This window comes from Pan paniscus, chromosome 6 (genome assembly GCF_029289425.2).
Source record: "Pan paniscus chromosome 6, NHGRI_mPanPan1-v2.0_pri, whole genome shotgun sequence".
Classification (NCBI taxonomy): domain Eukaryota; kingdom Metazoa; phylum Chordata; class Mammalia; order Primates; family Hominidae; genus Pan; species Pan paniscus.
Genome location: NC_073255.2, coordinates 101,962,794 through 101,984,529, shown reverse-complemented (window position 1 = coordinate 101,984,529; position 21,736 = coordinate 101,962,794). Strand labels below are relative to the sequence as shown.

At 34.8% G+C, this 21,736-nt stretch overlaps 1 protein-coding gene across 7 annotated transcripts in view; it reads left to right on the top strand.

Annotated features, from left to right (window-relative positions):
* The window catches only part of SEMA3A (semaphorin 3A), a 553,763-nt gene that overhangs the window by 387,134 nt on the left and 144,893 nt on the right, over positions 1-21,736 (top strand). For all 7 annotated transcript variants that reach the window (XM_034964343.3, XM_063606267.1, XM_063606269.1 and 4 more), the window contains one exon: positions 15,906-16,025. In XM_034964343.3, the coding sequence (XP_034820234.1) occupies positions 15,906-16,025 (120 nt within the window). The remainder of the gene's footprint in view (positions 1-15,905; positions 16,026-21,736) is intronic.

The following is a 21,736-nucleotide window of genomic DNA, read 5'->3' as shown; positions in this document are numbered from 1 at the left end:
AACAACTCTAATAGTTTTTGTGAAAATTATTTGAAAAGTAGAAAAAACTTCAATAATACAAGGCTAAAAGTATAATTGAACAAACAAAAATCTATTAACGTCAAAAAGCTACATTTTACCATTAACAAATTACATTAAAATATTCAGTGAGATAATACCTGAGGATGAATAGAAATGGCTAATTTACCTATTTATAGCTTTTAACACACAGATGATAAGTAATAGATTTGAACAAATATATTACCTTTTCTGGCTCATCAACAGTGTAAGTATGATGATAATCAACTCATCCGGGTGCGGTAGCCCATGCCTGTAATCCCAACACTTTGGGAGGCTGAAGAGGATGGATCACTTGAGGTCAGAAGTTCGAGGCCAGCCTGGCCAACATGGTGAAGCCCCATCTTTACTAAAAATACAAAAATTAGCCAGGCGTGGTGGCACATGCCCGTGGTCTCAGTTACTGGGGAGGTTGAGGCAGGAGAATCGCTTGAACCCAGGAGGTGCAGGTTTCAGTGAGCCATGATCATGCGACTGAACTCCAGCCTGGGCGACAGAGTGAGACTCTGTTTCAAAAAAAAGTAAAATAAAATAAATAACTCACACAATTCCTGTAAGGCTCAAAGGAACCCATGCAAAATATTACATAACTGAGATATTAATAACTAACAATATAAATATAATGTTAGTCATTATTGCTATTATTAGTATATGTAATAGAGTAGTATGGACAATTTCTAAGTGAAAACATTGTTAATGAAATTAATTCAACACTCCTTAATGGTTATGACCACTGCAGTGTTTCATTGTTCTGAATTTGATTTGGTCTGAAAATTGAAGGTAATAACCATACTTATCTAGTTATCTTACAAATTATCTGCATATTCTAATACAAACTGAAGCTTTATTTGGTTTCACGACTGAATCAACCCAGTCAAGCACATTTGATTTCATAATTGGATCAACTCATTCAATGGCTGAGATAGCAGATTTAATTTGTGTTTGTGATTTCTAAAATTATTCACCTCAAGGCATTTCCCACATCTTTTATGGAACTTTCTCCTCTCTCTCCCTATCTTTGCCTCTCTCTCCCTGTTATTAATACAAAAAACTAAGGGATTCTTGCGGTTAGCCCAGATGTAGTTAGTTCAGCAGCCTCAATAAACTAATGATCCACAAGGCCCTGTGGAGGATAATTTAATCACTTAATCATGACTTTAGAGATTCACCTGCATCAGCCACCGTAGTAGCTGGGATTACAGGTGCCCACCATCACATCCGGCTAATTTGTGTATTTTTAGTAGAGACAGGGTTTCGCCATGTTGGCCAGGCTGGTCAAGAATACTTTCAAAGAAGAAAGGCAACTTCATTGCATTTTCCACACTTACTAAAAATGTTTATGAATTTTATGGAACTGAATTAAAAGGATCTAAGACATGGAGTTTGCTGAATCTGATAGAGTGACACCAGATCATTTCACAGCACCTTGTAATAAAGATTCTGAAAAAATATAAATCATTATGATAGAAGTGCATAGAGAGACACACATTTTTAAAAGTGCAATGGTGTGATAACATTGCCTTAATGTTTTCAAAAATCAGTTAATTAATTAATTGTAACATTATAAAATATTTGTGCTTTGGTATTTCTTCATATTCTGCATTAAATCAATTCAAGATTTTGAATTTTCTCCATTATGATTTATATAGTGAAAGGAAAACAGAAGTTTTTATATATTTTATTTCAAGGAAAAATATATTTTTCTTCCAGCTCTACTCAATGTTAAAATGTATTTCATACTATTTTGCTGATAACCCTTATAGATCCTTTAATATTGCTTTTCATACATTTTTTATGCAAGATATATTTTATTCATTTATAATTTTATTAAAATTTATTTTAATTTTCAGTTAACCTCATTTAAGTAATGCCTCAGTTTACATATTTTGTGCACTTCAAGATGATTCATGGCATTCATTCGTTATTTTTGGATTTTAACTTACAGATGCAATTTTTGCATTTCTTTCTTAATATATGATTTTAGAAATAGCTATTGGATGGATCCCTGGGATTTGTAACATCCCTTCCTTAATAAACATAAGAAAATAAATAGCATTATTATTTTTAACAATGATTTAAATAAACAATAAGAAATAAATATTAAGAAGAAAGAGGCTTTTTCTTTCATTTGACACCTGATTTGCAAAGTGACACAAAGGACAGTTTGATGGAAATTCTGCACTGTATCTTGGGTAAATAATAGTCAGCTGTGACTTACGGACAATAATTCCTTTCAAAGGGCTCGGGTAATACTGAAAACCACAAGAATGGATGTGAGTGGCTGTGGCAGCCATCAGGGCTCCAAGACAGAATTGTAACCAAAATAGGAACTGACCTGAACATTTATAGTAAAGTAAACAAACAACCTCCTTACTTGTTATCCCTGATTTCCGGAGCCTGCACTTACCATTTCCTACTGATTTCCTCGAAAAGTCCACTGGAAATGAAGTGCCTTTAAACAAGTCACACTGGGTAAAATGCTATCTTTGCAGCATCAGATTCAGATAGAAGGCTACAATAGGAAAAGAGGGGTCAAGACACTGGCTAATCTTATGCACTTTTAGAGTGGGCCATTCTTATGCCTAGTTAAGGAAAAGCTCATTCCTATGGCTATGACAACACAGTAAACCAGAAACCAGGACATGCCACTGGATTGAACCTACATAGTTTCTGTGTCACTGAGTATGGTATCATACAGAAAAGTGAAACCTCTCCGCATTCTCTCATGCAGCTGGGGTAATATAACTCATCATTACTCTCTGCCCAGTTTTGCACCAAACACATATATTAAATCAGCAGCTGTAATTCAAGCAACTATTCCACAAAGAATGGACTTTGTTGTTAAAGAGGAAACCTGTAGCCTCAGGCACATAGTTATACTCTCTTGCTCTCTCTCTCTCTCTCTCATATATATATATCAGGTTATCAGATAAATATATATATATAAGGTTATCAGATAATATATATTAATAAGAAATAAATTGTATATTTTAAATATATGTATTTTATCCGATATATATAAAATATGTGTTTATCTGATAACACTTATTGTTCTTTTAATATTGCTTTTCTATATATTTATATATTTTTTCTATATAGAGTGTGTGCGTGTGCCTGCGCATGCATGTACATGTGTGTGCCTGCTCATGCATGTACATGCATGTGCTGGTGATGACATTTCTGATATTCATCTACATTTAATTTTCTCTTGTAGAACTGAATGTACAGGATATAAAACAAATCATCATATTAATATGTCTTTTTTGGTATTGTAGATTCTAAACCTTCAAATTGCTATGGCATTTTTAGCATTAGAGTAGTGAAATGCTCATGAATTTTTCCATTGCTGTTACTTGAGAGCTGTTATTTGAAAAATACATATATAATGCAGTATATAATACTATTGGACAGAGACCCTGGATAGGGAAATAAATACAGTCGAGATACCTGTATTCTGGCTGCTGTTATTCACCGTTACTCCCATTTTCAGTATTTTTCTAGTGCTTAAAATTCAGTTTGTTATACACAGTAACATTTCTATTGATGGATTAACTTCATTGACCCTGTTTTGCAAATGAAAGCTGAATACATTCTAAGCTGGTAAAAGAATCTGTTTTGAATCAATAGCTCTCTGAATCTTCTTTGTTTATCCTACTAAACCATCTCTCTTTGCACTAAATTTCAATAAAACCAAATGGCAACCGTATGACTGTTAGAAATATTTTGAACATCATTGGAAATCAAAATTTCAACCATCTGAGAGGAACAAAAAAGCAGACTCTCATAACATTCTGATTCTTGGATACATTTCAAAGTGTTGTATCATGCACCTGAACTTTGAGACTTTTTAAAATTCTTGAGGGATTTATTTTTATATATTTGTCCTTAGTTGTTACTCCTCTTAATGATATGATATATTATAATGTCTATCATGTTTACTGTGGCTCAAATTGCAGGACCTCAATAGCACTAATTTTTGCCAAGTGAATGCAATGAGAATTTAAAGCTGCACATGCATCTAAAGTTACAGTGCATTCCAAAATGCCTATGTCAACCCTTAAATTTCATTACTTTTTCAAAGGTCAAATTTGACATGAACTTTCAATTTTTTAAATTTTATTTTAGACATATCGAGACATAATAAACTGTATTAAGTGGATAATTAGAATTACCTTCTAATTTGGGAGTCTATCAAATAATAAAATTACATTACATTTCAAAATTCTCATGTATAATTGTTGGAATATAGTTTTTCATGGGTCTTCACATTTCTCACATCTTATGAGCAGACGCCCTGACTAGCTTTTTGCATGCTTTTTTAAAAAAAGATCTCTATGACTTTTTAATGATTGCCATTCTAACTGGTGTGAGATGGTATCTCATGTGGTTTTGATTTGCATTTCTCTGATGGCCAGTGATGATGAGCATTTTTTCATGTGTCTGTTGGCTACATAAACGTCTTCTTTTGAGAAGTGTCTGTTCATATCCTTCGCCCACTTTTTGATGGGGTTGTTTGACTTTTTTCTTGTAAATTTGTTTTAGTTCTTTGTAGATTCTGGATATTAGCCCTTTGTCAGATGGGTAGGTGTGGAGAAATAGGAACAGTTTTACACTGTTGGTGGGACTGTAAACTAGTTCAACCATTGTGGAAGTCAGTGTGGCGATTCCTCAAGGATCTAGAACTAGAAATACCATTTGACCCAGCCATCTCATTACTGGGTATATACCCAAAGGATTATAAATCATGCTGCTATAAAGACACATACAAATGTATGTTTATTGAGGCACTATTCACAATATCAAAGACTTGGAACCAACCCAAATATCCATCAATGATAGACTGGATTAAGAAAATGTGGCACATATACACCGTGGAATACTATGCAGCCAAAAAAAGGATGAGTTCATGTCCTTTGTAGGGACATGGATGAAGCTGGAAACCATCATTCTGAGCAAACTATCGCAAGGACAGAAAACCAAACACTGCATGTTCTCACTCATAGGTGGGAATTGAACAATGAGAACACTTGGACACAGGGTGGGGAAACATCACACACTGGGGCCTGTCGTGGGGTGGGGGGAGTGGGGAGGATTACCATTAGGAGATATACCTAATTGTAAATGACCAGTTAATGGTGCAGCACAGCAACATGGCACATGTATACATATGTAACAAACCTGCACGTTGTGCACATATACCCTCGAACTTAAAGTATCATAAAAAATTGTTTTATTAAGTTTAAAGTAAGAAAAAGCTGTTTATACAGTTACGATAGTGTTTTTCTCTGAAGTAGAAGGCTGGTTTGCAAATGGTCTTGGGAAACAGAGAGTGTCTCCCTCTGGAGCAAAGGGCAGATATGCGCACTGTCCGGTGCAATAAACATAACATCTCCATCAATATCTAAAGGTCAGCGTGCTATACCTATTATAAAATATTTAGGTTTTTTCATCCAGAGTTCCTCTCCTATAATGCAACTCACCACATGTATAGGTATTACCTGACCCTCTTCCCAATGCTCAGTGGAAATAGCACAAGAAATTCTAATACTCTGGCTAGCACTATTTTTGTGAGTAATAATGTCCTCTGAACCCTGAGTCACAATCTTTTGTTAGTGTTCATGAAAGCCTGGTAGGCTAACTTGCTATCTTTACAAATAGGGTAAAACCCCAGACCCTTTATAATTTTTGAAAATATCGATTACAATTTTATGTGGACACTCTGCATAATCTTACAAATGAAAGAATATGGTCAGTTTATCCATTTTAAATATGATTTTCATCAAGAATTTTGATGGCACTTCAGTTGTACAGATAACTGATTTTTGATGACTGCCAGTAAATGCCTTATCTTATGAGCATAGATTTTCATATGTATGTACCTGTGTATGTCTGTATCTGTTTGTGGGTAAATATCTGGTACGCTGAACTGAATAATTACAGTTTAACTGTAGCCTTCAGAAGCAGTGTAATAATATCCAACACTTATGGAGAGCTTGCTTTATACCTGGTATTGATCTAAATGCATTTTGTATGTTAACTCGTTTAAGTGACTCATATTTGGTTACAAGTCCATATTTCTTTTCAAGTAATTAACAAGCAAATTTTGCATATAAGGTAAAAGATACATGGCAAATAAAACTTTGTCATTAAGTTTATTTCAGAAATTAGGTAGTATTCATATTTTGAATTAATACATTTTACTAATACAGCCAAATAGGTTGGTATTAATTATGTTTGAATTGCCATGAACCAAGTCTCATACAGATAAACTTACATTTTTGGAAATCTTTTAGGGTCAGGATTAAAATTTAAATGCATTTTAATTTTTTTTTTTTTTGGTAAAGTAAGGCTAGCATTTGAAATACAGACATTTTATAAACATCTTTCAGAAGATTTAGAGATTTTGATTTGTGTTCCTTTTTTACTGAAAATTTCAATTGCATCCTTAAGTGGCTGAAATGAAGATAAAATATTTGGCATTGGTTAACAAATTATTATTTAGATTTGACTGGACACCATAATTCATCCATGCATCAGTGTACATACTTTAGAGTACAGTAAGTATTTTATACTCTGGAAGGTTTATTATCATGGTTTGACCAGTTCCTTCAGGAAAAAAGATTTTGGCCAATATCTTCTTACCTCATACTTAGCAAGTTGATTCAAGTCCCACTAACACGTAGTTTGTAATACTTGTGTTTAGTATTCTTCTATATGTGTCTGATAATCTTCATAAGCGGATTTCTACTCATTTCTGAGAGTGCACTGTCCATCATATCTTGTATTTAACATGTACTCTGATAATATTTTACTCAGACGTGTTATGTCTCAAGACAAATATGCCATCACCAACTTTTGACTATTTTCCTTTTACTTGACTTAGAAACATAAAAATCATTTGTGCAATAACAATAAAAATCATCAGCTTCTTATGTCCACAGGACATCATGAAACTTTCCCAAAATTCTGCCATTTAATTTTAATATACGTCTACTTACTTTTAGACTTTTTAGTTGGTAGCATGGAAAACAGACTGCAAAATTATGGTAGCTCTGAAAACTTGACACTATTTCTAGAGATGCAGAATCTTGACTTTTGGCTTTAAGAGCAGAAAATTCCTGAAGCTTCTCACTATTCCATTCAAATTAGGTGCAAAATATACTGTACTATCCATGCTATACATGGTGTTAAATGTAACTATTATGTATGCATACATGTGTGCATGTGTTTATTCCATATGTATTCAATGCTAAAAGATAGTTTTTTTAGTATTGTGCTTGAAATGATACCAAAATTAATATAACTTATTGATTATAGAATTTAATATGCACTTAAAAAGCAGAAATCATTCATATTTAGAAGTAAATAAAATTATTAACTAATGACCTTTAGTCATTAGTTCTTACAACAAGCATGTGTGTATTTTTAAATAGGCCAAATTTATGTTCCCTTTATATTACATATCACAATGAGCTAGTCTATGGCTGTAAGATATATCTTTTCATCATGGTTTTACCAGAGACCAACTGTGTGATTGATATGGAAAAAGTTTTATTATGGGAATTAGACCTTATACAATCATGAGAGCTGGTGAAGAACTCTATGGAAGGCTACTGCCTGAGACAGGCAGTGGGCGTGAAGTTGTTGTAGGTAACTACAGTTGTTTATGTTTATAGAGGAAAAGCCGAACATGAAGTAGGAAGAGCAAGGACAACTGAGACCCACAATCACAAACTAAGACCATAGTGTCTTTTACTACCTCTAACTTTCTTTGGGTCGATTTGGGTGACTTAAAGAAGAAACTGATGTCTTTTGTCATGGAGCTATACAAGTATCAGGACTCAGTCTTGTAGAAACTAACAAATGAGATTTGGTGGAAGCCAGAGGACCTGGAGGCCCAGGTACTGCCCCACGCTAACAACGTGGCCAGCAGATCAGAACAACCTGGGGAATGTAATGGTTGCAGCTTAATTTATACCTCCCAAATCTCATGCAGATTTTGTTGATAGCCAGCCTAAACCAACCTATAGAAAAGGGAATTTGAGGAAATATTTTTCCAGCTTATTTCATTTGGCACAATACAATTCTGCCACAGCTATTGACTAACGCACGCTGTATTTGCTGTTGTGTTGAGAAAATGAATCCTGGCATTTTTACTGCTTTGATAACAAGAGTGATTATAATTTATAAGTCTTCACTGCCAGAGGACTAGGCTTTCATAGAAATTCTATTAAACAAAATGCAATTGCCCTTGGTAGCAGAAATGGGCACAGAGTAATACTCAAAACCAATTTTGTTAAATCTATCTCTGTTTAGCACCAAGTATAGGCTTAAACTCTATTAACTACATCCTTATAAAGAATGAACTATTCATAATGGAGCTCTTGTTGTAATTGGTGAAATGGCATAATATGTAGAAGAGTGTGAGAGTTAAGCAGTCATAGAAATATCCAAACAATAGTGAAGTTTAATTATTTTAAGAATTGGATAACCAGTTACCTATCAATTAATAAGCGCTAGTCATCATGGTAAGTAATTTACATGAATATATCATTAATCTCATTTTTAGTTGAGGAGACTCAGGCTCAGAGATTCTAAGTAACTTTGTTATAGTCACACAGCAAATGGAAAATGCCTGAATAATTTTAACCCATGTCTAACTGACTTTAAAGCAGTGGTTCCCCAATCTTTTTGGCACCGGGGACTGGTTTCATGGAAGACAATTTTTTCACAGGCCAAAAAGGGGACGGTTTTGGGGTGAAACTGTTCCACCAAAGATCATCAGATATTAATTAGATTCTCACAAGGAGACCTCAACCTAGATCCCTTGTATGCACAGTTCATAAAAGTGTTCACGCTCCTACGAGAATCTAATGCGGCAGCTGATCAGACAGAAGGCGGAGCTCAGGCGGTAGTGCTGGCCGGCCTGCTGCTCACCTCCTGCTGTGCAGCCTGTTCTTAACAGGCCCCTGACTGGTACCAGTCTGCCTGGAGGTTGGGGACCCCTGCTCTAAATTGTAAGACTGAGATACAAGTAACTACCCCAATTTCTGTTTTGCCATTATGAAATTGTTCGTTTTGTCCTACATGTTTTTTCTTAAAGTTTTTGAGAATGCCTTTTCAAATGCAAATATCCTTCAATAAGTAACATCTTTACTACATATCACTAAACATAAATAAATTTAAAAATTCCAAATTTCTGAAATTTAAATGTGTGCATAAATTATTTCTACAAGTTGATATATACATACGGTTTGCATACAAATATCCACATATATGTGCATATTTGGGAAGATTATGATATATGGACGATATTTGAAGAAATAGTAAAATTGTGCCAGAAAAAAATGAAATTTGTAAAATTTCCTTTTTAATATCTAATTCTGTACAAAGCAGAAGATCCAAAGTTGGCTGACAGGTGACAAAATTCTGTTACCATATATGTTCTGATGGTGAAAATATTTTAAGCAATGGTAAATTTAAGTATCTTTTAACCAAGCATCAGGTTGCCTCCAATTACCCACTTTCTTTTTAATGTTTGTATTACTCCATTAGGGTTACCATAATAAAGTGGCACAGACTGGGTGGCCAAAACAGCAGAAATTTATGTTCTGGTTCTGGAGGCTAGAAGTCCAAGTTCAAGGTGTAAGCAGGGTTGAGTTCCTCTGAGCCTCCTCTCTTTGGCTTGCAGATGACTGTCCTTTTGCTGCCTCTTCACATGGTCCTTCCTCTGTTCACTCATGCCCCGATGTCTCCTTATGTATCCAAGTTTCTTCTTATAAAGACACCAGCCAGTTTGGATTAGGGTCTAGACTAAGGGCCTCATTTTAACTTAGTCACCTCCTTAAAGACCCTAATCCCCAAATAGAGTCATATTCCCAGATGGTAGAGATTAGAGCTTCAAGGTATAAATTTTGAGAAAATGCAGTTCAGCTTATAACAGAGTCTCACAACTCTGGTTTGATAATTCATTTACCCTATGGGCATTTGACTTCTTTTCAAACCTTTTTATATTGTAAAAGTTCTTTCTTTCCGAATGTTCTACTTTTTAATCTCCTTTTAAAGCAACTAAACTTGGTCATGAAAAAAAGAAAGAAAAGGAAAAGAGTATATGTGTGAAATATGCCACAGGCACTTGCATTTGAATAAGTGATACATCAGTGTCTATGTCACAAACACTAAACTTGATTAGGGTCTTCAATTATTATAAGATGTATTAAGATAATATTTTATATTATAACTATAAAACAGACTTCAGTACTTTGGACATTAAAGACTCCAACAAAAATTAATTTTTGATATTAGGCAAGACGGGGTAGAAAGGAGGTAGATGTGAATGAAATCAAGCATTCCTCTAAAATATGGGCTCAGTTTTTCTGTCTTTCCCTAAGGCTACATCTCACATGCAATTAAAGACGCAGTTCATCTCTCTTTTATGTGTAATGATTTCTGTTATGGTAAAGGCATGTATGTTAGAATTAAATATGCCAAATAATTTTGTCCACAATAAATTCCTTTACATTGTAACTCTCCTTACTTCATGTAAACCAATGACTTGGTTGCATTAAGGCATGAATACTAAATATTCAGCACCTTGCATAAAATTGGAAACCACAGAATATCATTTTTGAAATCAGGGTGAGGATTGTGAGTACTTCATAATTTTCCTGGTTCGGTAGGAAACATATTTATATAGATTTCCCAGAATATTTTTAATTGTCTGCATTTATTGCAATATGAGGTGAAGGAAGGTTATGCTAGGTACATATAATGGACCACAATCAAATCATGCAAATGAATGGCACACATCCTGATGAATCAGAGTGATAGTATAATATAAAAGAAAACATAAGCCTAAAAATAGATATCATAAGCTTCTATGGTCCACACAGAATTTCAAAGTGAATTTTTTGAACTCCTTTAAATAAAAGAAAATCACAGCAGTCAGCTTTTGCTAATAGCATGGTCTATAGTGCCTATGTGTATAATCATTTTGAACATGTTTGAAGGTTTCAAGTAATTTGAAAGAAAAATGTTTATAGAGTCTTGAACAATATTTCTAGGACTTCAAAACAAATAGTCAATCTGGAGGGGAAAGAGCAGTCAAATTGGGCACTTAACTGAAATGAGCATTTAAGTAAAATAATTTGGGAGCCTTGTACAGAGAGTCTTCATTTAGTTTAATCATATAATTCAAGCCACTTTAAAAGTTGTTTTTCAGTCATCATAGGTTTAATGGTGATATAGTTCAATTATTATGAATATGCCTACATACCAAAATAACTGGCTATATATAATGGTAACTTTGTTGTGTTAGTTGAGTCAGTATTATTTCAAATCTCTAAAAAATATAAAAGCATTGATGTGGAAAGTTCAGTTTGTTTTATTATGGCATATTCTAAATACTGAAGGTAAAAATGCCTCCCAAAATGGACAGAACTGCCTATTCATCACTTAAAAAGATGAGTGTTAAAAAATTCCAAGTCACAAATTCAACATTAGAAGGCTAATATTATAATTATAACATGGTTTATATTTTAGTTTTATTAGATAAGCCTCTTTGGAGAAGAGATTTCTAACCTCCTTTAGTGAATAGTGAAGTATTAAACACAATTATGGATGATCGGATTACAGCTGTAATAGCACAATGTTAAAAGAAAAAAAAAGACTAAACATTATTGCCAGATAAGTGCGGAAAAGCTTAAATAGAGGAAGGGATAAAGTGAGTGACAGGAACAATCTCACGGATTACTGCTTTGGCACGAAGATTCCAGTATTCAGCTAGCTTGCCAAATAAATTGACCAGAGAAAAAGAAAGTCAACAGATTAACTTCAGGAATTAAGCTTATTAATGGGTTTTCAGGCAGAAATGTATCCACCCATCATGATAGGAAAAGGTTTCCTTTGCTTTCCCAGCTGCTAGATTATGCACCAAAATATTTCTACATAAACTATCGATGGGATAGAAGCATTTTTTTTCTTCTTTTTACATGAATTCTCACTGACCTGAGTCAATGTTATATGCTACCCATTCATTTTGGACTGATTTATAGTTGAGCCAGAACAAGTTGTTTGATTTAATCATGAACTGAATATATTTGAATAGAGATTGTTCACGTTCACAAGTCTTCTCTCCTTTTCTCTTCGCTTACTTAGAGTAAAATTTAACTGCTCCATCCAGAATTTAAGAACATGCAAGGAGGTAATTGGAATTGGAGGTAAATCATATTCTTTTGTAGAAAGTATAATTATCGGAAGTTAGTTAAAAACACCTCAATTCTGTTTAATTTTCATGCATGGAGCAGTTGTTTTGACAGATGGATGGACTTTATTTTTGTAACCGTCCAGGAAAAGTCTGCGTAACACAGTCTAATCAGTGCTTCATATCTGCAATGTTTGTTTTTGAATCACTGTGCTTTTGGCTCCTGTATCTTTTTCTAGGGGTAGACATTTTCTTCTAAATTTATTTCTCCAGGTAATATCTTTATACGTAATTCCTCTATCCATTTGATCTGAAAAGACAAGAGGCCCTTAAAAAAATAAGGGTAAGTGGTTTGTCACTAAGGGTGATGAATCATTACTCCTCAGGTGTGGCCTTGGATTTTACTGGTTTATAACTGCCCTTACTTTTATTTCTAGCTAACAATCTATAACACTGTTGCTCTGGGGAACATTTCAGTAAAATAAGAGGTCAATATGGTTGCCTGACTCTTGGGAAGCCAACTGCCAACTTGTTGCTAAACTTGTCTGTGTTCATCAACTTAAATTCCAAAAAGGATCAAGGTTTGAAAAATGAATTCATTTTGAACTGATTCCACTCTCTTTATTACATTGTAAATCCTCCAGTGCTGAGCAAAGCAGTGCAGTAGTTTAAGGCCAAAAAGTACATTACATTCTGAGTTTTAAGAATCGTCATGGTTCAAGAAAAGGTCAGAAACACTCTTCTTCTGTCTCCCTAGAGCAGAAATGTGTGAAGTGTGTTTCCTTTTTCTGCCACACTTCCTTCTTTTTTAGAGGAATGTCCAAGCTGCTTCCAAATAAAATGAATATCCTGTTTTGGAACACTCGAAAACCTTGGCAGCAACAAGCTAGAGAATGAAGGCAAATGAATGACAGGATTGATACTCTTTTATGTAGGTTTTCTGTTAAGAACAAATCCTTACTAACAATGTCTCTGTCAAATTTTTGCTTCTTCTCTGTCCAGTTCTTTTAATGCACTTTCCTCCTCCATTGTTTTCGATGAGTCTCCTCTCAACTATTTTTAACCAAATTTGAAAGTATTTCCTTCCATTCCTTTGTTTCATTTCAAGCATTTTTATATCCTCTAAGCCCAAGAAATTTCTCTCCCTTCTATTTGCATCAACCTTCACTTCCAAAATAATATTGAGCTTGCCCCCAGGGCATGGTAACAGTACAACCTGCTGCCAACTGGGAGAGTTCAGTGGGGAAATGAAGGGAATCATTCCAGGCCTTAGGCCAATAGGGTGGGTCTAGTTGCTTTGTAACACAGACAGATTCCCGTTATCAGCACTCTAGGTAGAACCCTTTGCCAGGTTTCACAGCTTTGGTCCTGTGATTGATTTTGTTCCAACAACTCTGTAGGGGGATTGTTGTCATATTATAGTGGTTCCTCTTTAGTAGTTAATAGAGAACAAATTAAAATTATGATATTCAGTGGAGCCCAATTTCATAGTTAGCAAGAACCTTGAGAGTTTTTCAGTCATTAATTACAATCTGCTAGTTTCCTTGGAAGGACAGACGTAGTCACTATAAATTGCTAGTCAGTTATTCAATCTATAAGAGATAAAGAGCCCACAAATTCTGGGACATTATGATTCATAACAGTTGCACAGGTGACATGAACCTTTGTTTTGTTCACAAGTCTTCTTACTGGTAAAATATGTTTTTCCTTTTTTATTATGGAGAAGTAAGTTCACTGTCATATTTCTAAGGAGGCACTTAGGTGATACTGATAGGACTGAAAAATTGGGGTTTGTGGAAAAAATTGCATGCATATCTTTAAAGGCATGGCATGCAGACTGAAATCTTGTTCTTTTCTAGAATGAAAAAGACATCCATCTGGGTCTGCCACTATTATTTATTAGAATATCTGTTTGCTTACCAATATGTACACAGCCAATTTCTTGGTTTCAGCATATGGTGCTGGAACTGGTTATTTCTAATCTTGAATACTATAATATTGAGCCCACAATCAGAGATGATAGTCTTTATATAAAAGCAGAGTATGTGGCCACCTACGTGTTTCAAAGTAAACATTTTCCTGAAAATGGCTTCTTTGCAAATGACTGAATTTTTTTTAAGAATACAGATAAATCCTTTGGGAAAGGCCCATGAATGCCTGGTTTGTAAATGAGTTTATCAGATGTTTCCCTTTCTACAACCTCTTTCCTCTGCCCAAGCCTTCATGCCCTATTCTCTTGGGGAAGGAGGAGAGACTCTTACAGAATGGAGAGCTTGTTGCTAAGAGTAGTGGAAGTTAAGTTATATCTGTTTCATAGTTTTACCCCTAAGAGGTACCCTATTTAAGTGACACATGGATGAGATCCACATACCTTTTAAGCTAGGAAATTTTTCCTCATAACAACTTGCAAGATCAATTTATTTCAGAGAGTAATTTTATACATTGTAATGCCTTACCAGACAAAAGAAAGACTTAGGATCTGTGTAGCAAAACAGTGGAAGAAATTATGTTTATTTTAGTTACCCCCAAAGTACTCAGCATATGTTAGGAAAGCAGGAGAGAGGAGTCATAACCAGAAACTTTCGCATTTTACTTTAAATAGGCCACATTCATTTTTAGGGCAATGTATTTTAGGGTCATCATCAGGTTTCATCCTAGAAAAATAAGTGATAATAGACAGCAATTATTTGAATTTAAATATCAATTAATCTGCTTAAATTTGGTTGCCTGATCCTTCTTTTATGGGGGCAATGGAATTAAGATAAAAATAATCAGCTGCAAATATAGAATACAGATGTCATTTGGAAATGTACTCAAATAATTTTACCACCTCAGTTGTAAGCTCCAACTGACTACATAAAGCACTCTGAGCTTTCACTTGAAAAGTGGAAAGTCATAGAGAATGACTTTGGGAGTGTGACACACTTAGAAGTGCCAGGAACAACCCAATCCTGTCATGTGTGCCCACCTTGCTTGTACTGTTGTCCACACTTGATCCTTAACTGCATTTATAGTTACATATTTGGTTCTTAATTCCAAATGTTTATAGAAAAAAGAAAGTAGATAAGAAAGTCTATAGCCTTTAACAAAATCATTTGAATGCAGTTTTTATTATTTACCATGTGAATACTCATTTGGATATTTCCAAAATGGGTTACTAATGATGTTTAAACTTTATGTAATTTATTAGAGGGTCATATTATATTTTTGTTTTCTTTTCCTAAAATGGAACTGAAAACTGAGTTTTGCAAGTAAATTTTCCCCATGATTTTGTTTGATTAATTCATTAGTTAATCAAGCAATTTGGTGCTCTCCTCATTTCTGGAAAAATCACCTGTGATTATTGATTGTCTAAATTTCTTTTCCACTTTTGTATAAATAAATTAAAAATAGTTTTAATGGAAGACTGATGGAAGGGCATAAAATAATTGTTCTCACCAGAGTAAGAAACTCTATATTTTAATGCATATTATAATATAAGCAAAACAATAGAATAATAAATAAGTCCTTAAAATGTTGTGAAAGAGATGCCAAAAAAAAAAGAAAGAAAACAAAAGACAAATCTGTTCCAGCATGCCTAGCACCCTAGAGGATATCTCAGTCATGCTGATTGCTGAAACTCTTTGGTTTTCCTTTTGTCTTACAGAAAGAATGTGCTAATTTCATCAAGGTACTTAAGGCATATAATCAGACTCACTTGTACGCCTGTGGAACGGGGGCTTTTCATCCAATTTGCACCTACATTGAAATTGGACATCATCCTGAGGTAACGCTGGCTTTTAAAAAATTGTATTTGTCCATGACCCCTTTCTATTCAAAATGCTTCATTACTAATTTCTTCAGTTCATTTTGCTTGTGGTTCACTATTCAGTGGGACCTACTTCAAACTCAGATGCTGTTATTAATTTTAATCTGTAAATGCAAAAAGAATGAGAACATTACTCAACAAAAACTAGGGAGCAGGAGGAAGGAAGGAAGAAAGCATTTGTTTTCACCCTGGATTACAGAGTCCAATCCGTTTTGCATGTGCAGCAGATGTCAGCAGGCTGAATGTGTGGTGTTTTCTCCTTCATTTGTATATTGCCAGCCTTCTCCTCCTTTTCCATCCTCAGCCAGAAGTGTCTGCCACCCAGTTGTTTTCTTCTGCCTAGGGATTAAGATAGGATGCCATACATTTGCACAATGATCTGATCTCAAGTTTGACTCACATTATTCACATTTGTATTCTTGCTTGGCTAAGCTTTGATTTTATATTTTTGGTTATTAATTTGGTGGTATGGAAAAGAAAAAAATATGTTTTTTAAAAAAATCTGTCTATTCCTTGTAAAGATGTTTTAGTGAGGAAATTATGTACATTTAAGCAAAAATCAAGATAAAGAAAAAGTTGCTAATGTTGAAAGCAATTTGGTGAATTTGGCTTATCAATAGCCTTCAATTATAAACCCTCTTGTAATTTTTGGCACAAAATCCTAAGAGGAACAAAAGTGTTCACGTGGTGAGAAAATCATTGATGACAGAATTTTCTTCAAAACTGGAATTCAGAAATACTCAACAAATAAAGGACTTATTCTTGAAATATTTCTGATATCCTAAAGATAAGATAAAATTGACCTGGTAGTTACTTCTTTATAACTTAAACTTTAGACTCTCTCCCTAAATTTCATGAAGTGTCCCAAAGTGATACAAATATGTCTTTTGACCCAAATGAATTAGAAATCAAAACAGTTTGTGTTATATCTTCTTTGTGTAAGAAAGCACCTTAGAGATTATGTGGTTTCTAGACTAAACACACTTATTTTTTCTTCTTGATGAACCAGGGAAGACACATTCCCAAGATCTCACCAGTTGCCAGTGGCTCCTCATCATCCTATTTCCCCAACCACATCCTTCCTTCTTCTCTTTTTTATAAGTCCATATGTATAGTATTTATGCTGACAGACTGAAGAATTTTAAGTAAAAAGTAACTTTAGGACAGGCAATTCTAGTGAAGTTGCTTGTTTTACATTGATTAAATTAGGGATAAATTTATGCACATGGTCCTGGAGACCTTGTACACATAATTTGTTTTAGCACCTGATTTAGTCACTCTCTCTTTGCTGTCTTCTCAACCAATTCCTATTGTAATACATCAGTTGTCCTAAAACTTGGGCCCAAGGTGATTGTCTCACTTTTCTATATTCTGAAGATAGCTCTAGAGAACTCCCTCCGCATGATATTGCACTTTTTACATGAGTCATGATATTGCACTTTTTACATGCGTCAGGAATTATGCTCTACATGATTGGCAATGGAATCAGAAATGCTGACCTGTTTTGTTTTTTTTTTTTCTTATGAGTATGGAGTCTCACTCTGTTGCCCAGGCTGGAGTGCAGTGGCACAATCTGGGCTCACTGCAACCTCTGCCTCCCAGGTACAAGCAGTTCTGTCTCAGCCTCCCAAGTAGCTGGGATTACAGGTGCAAGCCGACATGCCCGGCTAATTTTCTGTATTTTAGTAGAGACAGGGTTTCACCATGTCGCTTAGGCTGGTCTCGAACTCCTAGCTCAGGCAATCCACCCACCTCAGCCTCCCAAAGTGCTCGGATTACAGGCGTGAGCCACTGCTCCCAGCAGGAATGCTGAACCTTTAGCACAAATTAGCAGAAAGGACTGGACTTTGGTGTCACATCTAGCTTCAGATCTTGCTCTACAACTTACTAGCTGTGGAGCACTGGAAATATTATTTAACGTCTCTGAGACTCTGTCTCATAACATGCAACACAAACTAAAAACAATCTTTTGATTCTCAGTGTCTATATATTTTAAATGCAAGGTTGACTTATTACCTCTAACTGCCTTCCACTGCTCCTAGCACGGTATGACCCTTTGCCTTTTTTCTTTTTTTTTTTCCCTGTAGAAACTCAAGGAGTTTTAATCCCATCATTGTTGAAAGCATATCCTCTAGCCTCAGACTGCAGGACTTGCATTCAACCTCAGCTTGGTACTAGCTGCTTAATCTGGTGCAAATTATTTACCTCCTCTGTATCTAAGTTTCTAAGCTAGAAATTTGTAAGGAAAATGGTCTGTACCTCATACAGTTGTGAAAGTTAAACATTGTCTAATGGATAATGGTGGCTGAAAAAAGTCAATTAATATTAGAAACTATAAATATTTTAAAATGCAAGTCTATACCTTGCATTTTGTATTTTTACATTTTGTATTTAATACAAAATATAAATCTGCATCACAGCCTAAAAGCTGTGTTGCTGTTTTGCTTGCTGGCAATTGTCACTTTGCCCTCTTAAATGTTTCTCACTTCATCAGATATTGTAAATTATGGCACTGGGTTCTCATGGCTACCGGGTGATTCTGCACCTCTCCTAACTTCCCCCTTTTAAATGTGAGGCTTACATGATGTTGATGGTCATTTAAATTAAAATGCCATATGCTATTCTTGCATTTTTATCATTTTCCTGAAATGTTGATTTTTGAAGTTGAGATTTTAATAGAGTTAACAGTCTAGTTCCTCTTCCACTCATCAACTACTCATTGCTGCTGTATGGGTGGGCAGCTGGGGAAATGAAGAGGTACAGGTTCTGGAGCCAGGCCATTTACCAGGATTTCCTCTACCCAAATAGCTAATATATAAAGCTTCCCGTCCGAGCATTCTGAGGTGGGAGATTGAAATGCAAGTATTTTCCTGAGACTCTGAAACTCACAGCCTTTGAGAGAGGTCCTCCTTCAGAAGCTCAGTGATTTTGATTTGCATGATAACTATAGATTGTGAAATACTGTTCCAGACTATTTAGGGGATCAGAAGTAAGATGATTATGCAATTACCTGGGGAATTTGAAGCAGTCTAGACAGTCAATCTATGAAATTCTGGAAAAGATATTATCAATATAGGTTGTCTAGACTACATCAAATTTAATTTTCAATGCTTAAGCTGCCTTAAGAGAGAATCTGCTTTAAATTCATCTATATTATTCTTAAAACACTACCTTTGGATTTAAACTGTTATGCTGTTGGTGAAGTTGAAAAAAAGAGACAGTGTATACTTCTACTATTGGGAGAAGACAGTAATAGAGAGATCGGGAGAGTGAGAAATAAAATAGCAATAGAAACAGAGGCCAGGATTATTGGCTTAGAGTTCATAAACTGTCATAGAGTTTGAATATATGAACTTTTGTTCTCAAGGACAACTTTTCAGATAAAGGACTTATTTTTCTCCTACATTCTAGTTTAGACATTTTGTGTGTACTTTGCTATTACCTGCCCCATGCAATGTGAAATAATGAAAGACGAATCTCCTTTTAAAATTTTGTCTAGACATATTACAAATAATTTTATCATAGAAAAAAAGACATCATTTGTTGTTTTTATTAAGACTTTCATGGACATTTAAACATGCAGTTTTTTCTTTGCAGTGTTCTTCCTTTAAAACAACTAATCATCTTACATTCTGTTTTCAAGAATGTTGAAACTCCATTGTCAGGAAATGACATTATAGACTTATCATCATATATGGCAGAATGTCCCAGAAGTAAAACCCATCACTTTGAAGGAAATCAGGGCTTACTTTCTTATTTAATAGCTTTGGATCTTATAGGAAGAAATTAATGGTTCCTTTAAAGTAATAATACAACCGTTTGCAAAATAACCTTCAGTTTCGTCTTCTAGTTACGAAAATAGACCTCTTTTACTCTTCAGGCATTTTAATAGCAATACAGTCATGCGTCGTTTAACAGCAGAGATAGAATCTGAGAAATATGTCCTTAGGCTATTTTACTGTTGTGCAAAAATCATAGAGTGTACTTACACCAATCTAGATGGGATAGCCTACTATATACCTAGGCTACATGGTGGAGCCTATTGCTCCTAAGGCTATAAACCTGTACAGCATGTTACTGTACTGAATATTGTAGGCAATGTGTAGCATAATAATAAGTATTTGTTCATCTAAACATATGTAAAGAGAGACAAGGCTTTCCAATGGCTATGAGGTCACTATGCAATAAGAATTTTTTAGATCCATTATAATCCTAGGGGCCTACCATCCTACATGCCGTTCATCATTAACCAAAATGTTATGTGTCACCTGACTGTATTTACACTCCTGAATAGCGTATTCCAAAATCTACTTTAGCTGTATCGTGAATGCCTCCTGACCACACACAGTATGTCATTGATTGCTGTCTTAAACAGATTTTCTCTTTCCTGTGGTACATTTGGGAATTGGTAGACCTATTAATTAACTCCAGTTCTGTAAGATATGTGTCAATCAATTCTTGGGTATCTTCCAGTAACACTTGACACTGCAGAAAACTGCCAGTGAGGTCACATACATCATACACATGTGTGTGTTTATCATAAAATGCTTGCAGAGTTCATGGAAAAATTGATTTAGAGTTAGAGTACACATGAGTTTGGAGTTTAAGCTCTCAGCATCCATGCCATTGAAATGAAAAGTGTGAGTCATCCTTGAGAGGCAAAATATTCCCAAATGGCTTACAGGATATGGTATTTCCCCTTCAAATTTACATCTGTTAATAAAACAAAGTATGAATTTAGGAGAAGTACAGATTTTCGAAGATGTCTCAGGATGTTTTCTCAAATTCCAAATGGGTCTTTTCTACTTACTGGCAGGAAATCTAAAATAAGAAAAAAGGCAGGCCCAGATGAGAGCTGAATTGTATTAACTCTATAAATACTCTCATAATATCGTGATTGAGATTTATGATAGAACCAAAGGGACATTAAGAAATGCAATGAGGCTTAATGGCTATCTCTAAGGTCATTTCCACAATGACAACCAATATATCTATATATGAAATAAAATGTTTTGTCTGGTTCTTCCCTTCCACTAGAAATAGGAGTGTGCTCTGATGCAAAACTTTGAATCAATCCTCTTAGTAACAGTGCCCCAGGCCAAAATGTTATTTAAGTACTAGGTAATGCTCTGTCAACTAATTTATACTTCTAATCTAACCCATTCTAGTTGAGTTACTTCTTTCAATTTATTATACTATTTAGTCCAATGAAGAGCAAGTTTATTTCTACGAATTGGTAGGGAACTGAGAAATTCAGATATCTTGGGAAAACAATAAGGAGTTGCTTTTGGGTAGGTGGATTGTCTTTCTGAGATCTTACATTGGAGTCTGTATTTATTTTGTAGCATGCTAGCCTCAGTGAGAAAAGTCGAGATTCATTGGCAACTCAACTGTTCATTGTCTCCATCAGATGCAGCGTATCCCTCATTTGCACTATGGACCTGAGCCAAATGTGATTAAAGTCCATAGTGGTTTCTAGGTTTTTCTTTCCTAATCTTTCAATACTTGAATCATGTTGGAAGATAGACTTGTACAAGTTACTATGCTTAATAAAGTACCATCATTTATATTCAAAATTAAATTTTAAAATGATCTGCTCTTTGTACTTGAGGAGAAGCTTTGCAGTTAATAAATTCTGAGATAACAACTCACTAGTGTATTTTTGCTTG